Source organism: Ailuropoda melanoleuca, chromosome 8 (assembly GCF_002007445.2).
Source record: "Ailuropoda melanoleuca isolate Jingjing chromosome 8, ASM200744v2, whole genome shotgun sequence".
NCBI classification, from domain to species: Eukaryota; Metazoa; Chordata; class Mammalia; order Carnivora; family Ursidae; genus Ailuropoda; species Ailuropoda melanoleuca.
This window is the reverse complement of record NC_048225.1, coordinates 61445120-61455219: the sequence shown is the minus strand read 5'-3', so window position 1 is coordinate 61455219 and position 10100 is coordinate 61445120. Positions and strand designations below refer to the sequence as shown.

The window sequence follows — 10100 nt, the reverse complement described above, 5'->3', positions numbered from 1 at the left end:
CACAAGGGCCCCTTTTCAACTTCCTGGCAAACAAAGGGCAGTGAACCACGGCGCAGGAGTGGTTATGGAGTGGTTATCGCAAGACAAACCTTCCCTCCCTCCCCCACTTTTTTTTTTTTTTTTTTACTTTGGTGGACCCCAAGCTGAATTTCTGACATTAGACATGGTTTTTCAAGTGCTCAGGTCATTAGGCAATCAGAAAACACCAGAGCTCATCCTGATAATCTCTGCCACAAATTCCCATCTGAGAAGGCACAGTTGTGCAGTGAGAGCTCCTGGGACGCGGGGGTCGCAAAGTCTGGGTTTTGCCCTGTCTTTGCCCCCCTGGGTGAGACACTTAACTTCTTTGGAAACGGTTTCCCCTTGTACAAATGGGGATAATAAATCCCCTCTATCTCAAGAAATTGTTTTAAGTACATAAAAATGCCTGAAAAAATACTTATTCTGCGCTTGGTACACAATATAGTCTCGATATACGTGTGTTGGGTTATAATCGATGCCATTGGTAGTGTCTTCTCAACACTCTCCCCCACCCCCATATCAACTTAATAAAACAAAGGTAAAGGTTAACATTTTAAAAATTGCTGTATTCAAAATTAATAATAAACTTTAGGGTAAATAAGCTTTAAAACAAAAGTACATAAGCAAAAATAAATAATTTACACCGACCCACTAACCTAATTTTCAGAGTAAAGCCATTTTCAATTACAGCACTGTTATCCCGGGCTCCAGCCTGTGGTCAAACTTCGATAGTTCATTATTTTTAAAAAACAGTAACAAAAAATTGAACGCTAAGTGAAATCTTTAACAAAACCAAAGCACTGGATTTAACTTTTTAATTTTAAATAACCAAACTTTGTCATTTTATACATAATCCAATGTAATGGATCCAATTCAATATAATTAGCATTTCAGCCTAAAGAGGTGGTATTTTAACAGGGATGGAAAACTATAATGAATAGTCTTCAAACCGTGAGGTACAAATAAAAACATACAAGTATACAGTAGAACGAAAACTGCAGACGCTCCATTAACTTGGGGAAATATCTGAAGGCTTTACATTCTTTATTATCCATGATGGCTTTTGGAATTGATTGTTTGAAGTATAGAACCTTTGACGTTTTAGATACAGCCTTTATTTTATTTTATTTTTTCACAGTAAGTTAAAAATCCATCATAAGACTCCGTAAGACTCCACTGATCTTGCATGTAGACTCTAGGAGTTTGCAAACTGATAAAAGAGTAACATGAAAATTTACTGTATTGCCCTAATTTCATACATCCTTGCACACAATGAATCAGTTTGGGAATCTATTCCAAGGGTTATATACACAAAAGTGTCAAGAATAAAATGTTCTCCACTCTTGCATAAAAATGTGTACAGTGTGTCAGGAATGGAAAAATTCTCATTTTCTGGGGCCCGGGCTCATGGATGTCTGCTGCCTGAAGATGAAAGGCTTCTCCTGCTGTCGTGTGCCCCCATTGCCAGGGTTAATCATCCAACCCTGGCGTTTCTCCTTGTTGGATCCTAGACGCTATTCTGATGGCTTCTTCCAGAGATGGCTGTTCTCCAAGCTGAAACGGGAACAAACACGAAGGCACAGTCAAGCTAATTCCGAAGAGATAGTATATGCCAGAAGTAAACATCTTTGAAGAGTTTTATTTATTTCAGAGAGAGCGAGCGCGCGCGAGAGAGAATGCACAAGCAGGGGGAGCTGCAGGCAGAGGGAGAGGAAGAAGCAGACTCCCCACTGAGCAGGGAGCCCGATGCGGGGCTCAATTCCAGGACCCGGGGATCATGACCTGAGCTGAAGGCAGGCACTTACCCGACTGAGCCACCCAGGTGCCCTGGAAGTAGTATTTCTCTCTGCAATTCTGACAGCTGGACTTAGGATACTATTGCTGATCTAATCATAAAGAGGACTAAAAAAAGTTCTTGCGGGAGAATAATGTAGTTTCTTTCTTTAGGATTTTGGTAAACCTTCACTCGTGCAACAGACAAAAGACGCTCACCTTCTCCAACCTTCTCCAGTGGAGGCACTGATAGCGTCATGAGCCTTTAGCTTCTCCGCTCATGAATGAAATTAAAACCAATGGTTGGCATTTTCCCGCGTGTGTTCTAACTCTTTTCCAAGTAAATCCATGAAAACTAACTCCTCCCAAGGAAAGGTAATCTGCACCTAGCATTCTAGACTCTCTGCTTCAATCCAGCGACTTCCCTGACCACAGGTTTTCTATCTTCTGATGTTCCCCCGACAGAAAACACGGCTGTGCGGGGATTCTCAGGGGACTCACTGAGAATAGGTTCGCTTCCAAGGAGTAGCTCTTAAGTGCTTTATAGAATCCTGCCTAATGAGACTTATTTTGAAAGTAAAGATGGCTGGCTGGGGGCATGCTGGGATGTATACCAGAAGCTTTCTTTTTCTTGCTACAAATTCCCCTAAAACATGCAAAGATAATACAGAACAAAGTGCCGGTCTCTTTGAGCCCACCGCAAACACAGCAGTTTTCTTCGAGGAGCTCAGTGCCATCAATTATTCTGTGCCCTGCCTCCCGTGAAGGTTATGAACAAAGGACAGTGTACGAGGCCGAGAGCTACGGAGGAGTCCTGCTGTCACCGTACTCACCTGAACGGCAATCTGGGTGCCGTTGGATGTGGCCACTAAGGTCAGAGGCCTGGTTTCTGTGGTGACTAAGTGATGGCTGTGCTGTCGGTGCCCCATTTCTGATGAGGCAGTATGGAATGCTGCCAAGTCCTGAGCCACAATTGCGACCTTAAACAAAAAGTGCACAGGAGGAAAGCTATGATTAAGTACATCGAACTCCACTTAATGAGAGGGACTGTCTTCGGATCTCAAAGGAGAAACTCCCTCTGACCACAGACGTGCAGAAGTCTCGAGCTGGAAGACAACTCACATATTGTCTACTGTGATGCTTTTTCTTTTTTTCTTTTAAGATTTATTTATTTTATAGAGAGACAGAGTACGAGCAGGGGGAAGGGCAGAGGGAGAGGAAGAGGGAGAGAATCTCCAGCAGATTCCCTGCTGAGCACAGAGCCCCACACACGGCTCGATCCCACGAATACAATCTCATGACCTGAGCCAAAGGCAGACGCTTAACCGACTGAGCCACCCAGGCGCCCCGCAATGCTTGTTACCGGCTGCCTTCTGGATAATAGCCTAACCTAATGGGGGTGAAGTGGTATGTCAGTGTGGTTTTGATTTGTATTTCTCTGATGACTAATGATGCTGACCATCTTTTCACGTGCAAATTGGCCATCTCTAAAGCTTGTTGGAGAGATGTCTATTCAAGTCCTTTGCTCTTGTTTGAATTGGGCTGCTTGGATTTTGTTGTTGAGTTATAGGAAGTCCTTATCTATTTTAAATATTCATCCCTTACCGGATATATAATTTGCAAATATTTCCTCTCATTATGTAGATTGTCTTTTCACTCTCCTGGTCCTGGTCTTTGATGCACAAAGTATTTAATTTAATATTTTATTTTATTTTGTTTTGTTTTTGTTTTTTTCTTTTTCAAATTTTTATTCAAATTCTAGTTAGTGAACAAAGTTTTTAATTTTGAACAAGTTTAATTTATTTCTTTCATTGCCCCTGCTTTTTATATCATACATAAGAAATAATTCCCTAATCCAAGATCATGAAGATTTTCATCTATATTTTCTTCTAAACATTATATAGTTTTAGCTCCTAAATTTAGGTTTTTAATACATTTTGAGTTAATTTTTATATATGGTATAAGGTAAGGGTCCAACTTTATTCTTTCTCATGTAGATATAGTTTTCCCAGCACCATTTGTTTAAAAGACCATCCTTTCCCACTGAATGGTCAAATTTTAATTGTTGAAATTTAACTGACTATATACGTGAAGGCTTATTTCTGGACTTTCTATTCTATTACATTGGGAATATATATTACTTTTGTAATCGCAAATTAAAATAGATGGGGAGCGGAGACTACTTCCGTCTAAACGGCTAACTAGGCTTTCAGAGGCACCTGGAAAAGTGAGTCTACGAAATCCAGTTACCTTAATTAAAAAAAAAAAAAAAAAGCCAGCGAAGGACCAATTGCTTTCTTCTCATGCACGTAAAGAGCTAGGCAATTTAAGCATTACGGATAATTCACAGGTGGTGTCTGGACACCCCGAAGTGGATAGTCAACATCTGCCCAGTGGCCTGGTTGCAGCCAGAAGGAGCAGTGGCAGCACTGGTCCTCAAATGAAACCCCCACTCCTGTTGTAATATCCCGGGTTGCTGGAAGCTGCCTGGCTTCATTCCAGCCCTCAAAGCTGCCTCTCCTGAAAATGCTCCTACTCCCCAGGCTACAGATAAACTACAAAAGAATGCTGCTTTAGGGTCACTACCCTTCCAGACCTGCAACTGTAACTGGCATAAGGTGCATTTACCCAAGTTGTGCCATGCACCCACCCAGGAATCCTATAGCCATGGAAACGACTGGGGCCATTTTGTAAGACAGCCTGAAAGCTAGTGTTAGGTTTTGCTTTTGTTTCTGTTTTTGCATAGGGTATAATTAACAAACGATAAAAATGCACAAATCTTTAGGTGTTCTGTTGAGTTCTGACAGATACATCTGTGGAACCACCACCTAAAACAAAATAGAGAACAGATCCTTCATATTCCATCCCATCAATTTCTTTCCCCCAGTCAAGCAGCATTTTCTGATTTCTATCACCACGGATTTGTTTCGTCTGTTCTTGGATTCCATATAAGTGAAATCATATAATACGTATTCTAGTGGAATTGCTGGGTCATGGGGTATAAGAAACCACCAAAAGTTCTTATATCATTTTACACTCCCACTAGTGTGTATGAATGTTCTAGTTGCTTCACATCTTTACAAAATGTTGTTAGTCTTTTCTGTTTTAGCAATTTTCTGAATCTGAAATGGTGGTATCTCATTGTGATTTTAATTTGCATTTCTTTGATAACTAAAGACTTGAGCACTTTTTTATGTTACTGGCCATTCTTGTACCTTCTTTTGTGAGAGGTCGGTTCAAATGAGCAGTAAAATGATTTGCTCATTAAAAAAAAATTTATTTTGCCCATTTTTAATGGGCATCTTTTTATTGTTGCTTTGTAGAAGTTTGTTATATATTCTCAATACAAATCCAGTGTCAGATATAGTGTGAATATATTTTTCCCAGTCTGAGGCCTATCAAATCTTTTTCTTAATGGTGTCTTTTGGTGAGCAGAATTAATTTTGATGAAGTACAATTTATCGTTTTTTTTTCTTTTATTGGTAGTACATTTTTTATCCTAAGAAATCTTTACCCTAAGGTTATAAAAATATTACTTTTCTTCCAGAAGCTTTATGAGTCTGAGTTTTGTATTTCAAGGTGTAAAAGACTTTCAGCTTTGTTTTTTTTCCCAAGGTTGTTTTATTTATCGTAGGTCCTTTCATTTTCATGTAAATTTTAAAATGAGATTATTTAATATCTTCGAAAAAGCCTGCTGGAATTTTTATTGTGATGGTATGGAATTTATAAATGAATTTATGAAGAATGAGCGTTACTAATTTTGACACTCTTTCATTGAACATGGTAAGGTAGCTGCAGTGAATCTCAACACTGCTTTCGGCATAGCACGAAACCACTGTGAAATGTATTAATATCATGTATTTTAAGGGAAATGAAAAATTAAAACTATAAAGAGATACACCAGATTGGCAAAAATCCACAAGTCTGATACCACTGTGTTGACTCTACGGAAGGGAAAGAGGTGGTCTCGAATGCTGCCGGTGGTCACGTGGACTGACACGGCCCTAGATGGGAAGCTGGGCGCTACTTATCACAATTACAAATGCACGCTGGGATTTGCCTAGCGGACTTACTCACACACGTGCAAAATCACATGAGCACAAGGTTACATCTTGTTTGAAACAGCACCAGTGTTTAATTACGGTGTTCACACGGTGAAATATGATATGGTTTTTAAAAATGAGGAAGCTCTCTGTATCACGAAGTAGAAATATTTTCTAGATGTATAATTAAGTTGAAAAAACACAAGGTGAAGAACAGTATAGTTTACTAGCGTAAGAATAAAAGGAAGGGGGAAGATGACTATTTGTATTTGTTTGTATACACTGCACGAATTGCTGGACGACTACGCAAGAAACTAGTTATTATCTCTTAGGGGGCAAGGACTAGGTTGATGGGGGCAGGGGCAGGAGGAAGACTTTTCACTGCATACCTGTACAGACTTTTTGATTTCTGAACTCTGTGAATATATTATATATTCAAAATATTAAATAAAGTCAATTTTGCAAATGCACTTTTCCTAAGGATCTGATGATGATCACAGCAGGGGCTGCCATTAACGAACACTTAATTTACACCTGGGCTTTATATTAAATACCTTATACACTTATCTCATTCAGTCCTTATATCAACCTTATGGTGTGGATGCAACAATCACTTCTATTTTTCAGAGGAGGAAAAACTGAGACTCAGGGGGTTGGCTAATAAGCTGTAAAGCTGGGATTCAACCCCAAATTTGTGTGACTACCACCACCATATCACACTGCATATCTATGTAACGGTTATGATATTGATATGTGTACTACTACATATAAAAGAAAATAGCAATTACCTGCTGTCCTTCTGTGCCCTCGGCCGTAACCATAGCAACAGAGTGTGTTCCTGCTGAGGAGATGACTGCATCATGAGCTGGGACGGTAATGGGCGTGCCATCCTGCGTTACCATTGTGATGGTATTGCCAATGGCTTGCATGTCAGCTTGAGATATGTTGACCTGCAATACAATGCATTTTACAAATCAGTCTGTTTCTCTTTGTATTTGGCAGTCTTTTTTTTTAAATTTTTTTAACTAAGCTCTACACCCAGTGTAGGGCTTGAACTCACGACCCTGAGATCAAGGGCTGCATGTTCTACTGAGACGGAGCCAGCCAGGCGCTCCAGATATTTGGCCATCTTTATTGAGGACCAGGCCCGATCCTTGTAAAAATCTACTCTGGGGGAGCAAATAAGAATTCTATAACGGAATAAACTCTTTTAGAAAGAGATCATCAGGGGCGCCTGGGTGGCACAGCGGTTAAGCGTCTGCCTTTGGCTCAGGGCGTGATCCCGGCATTATGGGATCGAGCCCCCACATCAGGCTCCTCTGCTATGAGCCTGCTTCTTCCTTTCCCTCTCCCCCTGCTTGTGTTCCCTCTCTCACTGGCTGTCTCTATCTCTGTTGAATAAATAAATAAAAAATCTTAAAAAAAAAAAAAAGAAAGAGATCATCAGAAAAACTACCTCTTTCCTTTTTTAAAGATTTAATTTTTAAGTAATCTCTTCACTCAATGTGGGGCTTGAACTCACAACCCCGAGATCAAGAGTTACATGTTCCACCGAGCCAGCCAGGCACCCCAAAACCGACAATTTCTTAAACGCATTTCCTCCTCTCCATCTCTATTTCCAATTTAGACCCTTATTTTCCTCTCATCTGACTTCCTGCAATAATACAACTTCTTCCTGCGTATCCAGTTTAACCCTTACCTAAACCATCCTCTATCTTGACACCTTTTTAAGAAAACAAATTTCATTATGCTTACTGCTTACATCCTCAGTGACCACCACCCCCCATCATTAGAGTTCAGACTTCGTACACAATCTGCAACCTGGCCTTTAACAGCTTCTCCAGACTCATCTACTACTTCCAAACCAGCACCTGGCACTCCCAGCCACAACTAATCATTCGCAGTTCCAGAGTGTCGTATTCTATCTTCGTGACCTCTCCCTTCCCTTCACCCTGTCTGCCAAACTATGAAAATTCTTCAGGATCCAACAAAATGGCCACTCTCGGGGCACCTGGGTGGCTCAGTCAGTTAAGTGTCTGACTTCAGCTCAGGTTGTGATCTCAGGGTCACAGGATGGAGCCCCACATTGGGCTCCCTCTTCAGCAGGGTTTCTGCTTCTCCCCCTCCCTCTGCTTCTCCACCTGCTCATGCTCTCTCTCAAATGAATAAATCAATCTTAAAAAAAATAAATAAATGGCCACTCTCTATAAGGGCTTCCAAGATTCCTTCGGGAAGAATAGTTTATGCCTTCCTCCAGGCTGACACCTCACTTCACACATCCCTCAATTATATACCCATCATTGTAAGAAGTTATCGTTCATTTAGGAATAGCTCTCTCCTACTAGACTGATACCCACCCCTACTTTCTGTACTCCCCACACTAAGCCTACCAAAATATCTGGCATTGGGTAGAATTCAATAACTGTTTACTATTTAACTGACTAAAGGAATGGAAGAGAAATCTAATCCCTGGAGGAAACAAGGTTACATGTGGAGAAAATACGTCAGGATAAGGAAAATAGCTGTTCTGGAACACATGAAGGGGACGAGGCCCATTTTATCGGGTCAGAGAGGAGCCACTCCAGAGAGGGGTGGTTGTCACAGCATAGGTTCCAGCCTGATAACAACAGATTTACCCAACAATGGAACAGCCTGCCTCTTATGAAAGAAACTGCCTTATCTGTTTGGGGGCTGCTGTAGCGGGAAATTCTCCTGTATCAAGAGGGAGGGAGGTTACGTCACATGACCTCAAGAGGGTCTCTTGTCTGTGTTGATCTAATTCAAGAAAAAGTCTTAGGCTTGATGTTAAATTAAAACTGGATTAAATTAATCTTGCATGGCAGTCAGTGGACAAAGAATACAGTGAGGAATTAGTGCTGTAAGTGAGGGGGAAGGGAATGAATGGGAGGTACAAGCACCTTGAAATTTCCACCCCTGAATATGTTGTCTCCTAATTAACATCAGCATAGTAACAGTTATCAACACAAAGGGCAGATTCATCCTGGGAAGGAAGCTCTGAGAGAGACAGGAAAGGAGAGGGCTCTCTGTGGAAGAGACAGTTATAGGAGGCTAAAGAGCCCCATATGCCTATTTCTACCAGGTACTAAGACAGTCTTAGTTGGAGCTTAAAAATGAAATCAAGTCTGGATTATTTTAGGCTAGTGGCATCTAGAAAACAATGGTTCGGAGAATAACCATTGCAGTGCTTTTCCTGGGGAAATCAAGATACTTGGTCTATTAATTCTGGGAGGTAAGTTAAGTGAACTCCCATTAACTCCAGGTAGGGAGAGGGCCAAACTCTGGAAATTTTACAGTTTTGCCCATTGCTGACTTCCCAGGATTTTTTTTATTTTTATTTTTTAAGATTTTATTTTTAAGTCATCTACACTCAACGTGGGGCTTGAACTCACAACCCCAAGATCAAGAGTCGCATGCTCCACTGACTGAGCCAGGCGGACACCCCTCCCAGGATCTTTTAATGATGCCATCATATCCTCATTCCCTCAGCCAAGGCTCTGCTGGTATCTCAATCCCACCTCCTGGATCTAATCAGCTACTAAATCCCAGCCCTTCTCTGATTCACGTTTTCTCATGGATTCTTTACTTTTCAAGCCCTCAATTTCACTGTGGTTCTGCCCTTTATCACCTCACCTTTGAACTATACCAAAAACACCATGTGAATGCTGGAGTCACAAGCACCCTCTCTCTCCTAGTGCCCCTGCACGCAGCCTCCCTCAGCAGCCTACCGGAGAAGCTTTAGCTCCAGCACTGCCTATGAGCTGATACTCAGGGCTCTCCTCGGCTGGGACCCAACCTGCCTCCCACGCCCATGCTCAGAGGAATACTACGTAACTTGTTGGCTTTATACTCACATGCTGAGTCCCATCCTGGGATATGAGCGTGACTTGCTGACTCAACCCAGACTGGGTTACCGCGGCTACTTCTGTAGACACAACATCATCCCCTTCCACGCCTGTAACGTACGTGATCTGCGGCCCCTTCAGAACATCTTCACTTTGACCTATTTAGAACAAATGAATTATTTATTTGACCAACCAACCAAGCTGTTTAGAAAACAGAGGATATATTTTCTTTTCTTTTTTTAAATCACTTAAATATTTCTTATTTTTCCCAAATTTTTATTTTAATTCCTGTTAACATACAGTGTAATATTAGTTTCAGGTGCACAATATGGTGATTCATCACTTCCATCCATCACCCGGTGCTCGTCACAAGTGCCCTCCTCCATCTCCCCCACCGCCC

The 10100-nt window shown here is 41.3% G+C and overlaps 1 protein-coding gene across 3 annotated transcripts in view; it reads right to left on the bottom strand.

Annotated features, from left to right (window-relative positions):
- Nucleotides 1–566: 566 nt before the first annotated feature.
- ZNF143 (zinc finger protein 143) overlaps nt 567–10100 on the bottom strand; it is a 56997-nt gene continuing 47463 nt past the window's right edge. For all 3 annotated transcript variants that reach the window (XM_019796326.2, XM_011220908.3, XM_019796327.2), the window contains 4 exons: nt 9710–9858; nt 6626–6787; nt 2628–2774; nt 567–1575 (listed from right to left, as the gene is read on the bottom strand). In XM_019796326.2, coding sequence (XP_019651885.1) covers nt 1492–1575; nt 2628–2774; nt 6626–6787; nt 9710–9858 — 542 coding nt within the window. In that variant the 3' untranslated portion in view covers nt 567–1491. The remainder of the gene's footprint in view (nt 1576–2627; nt 2775–6625; nt 6788–9709; nt 9859–10100) is intronic.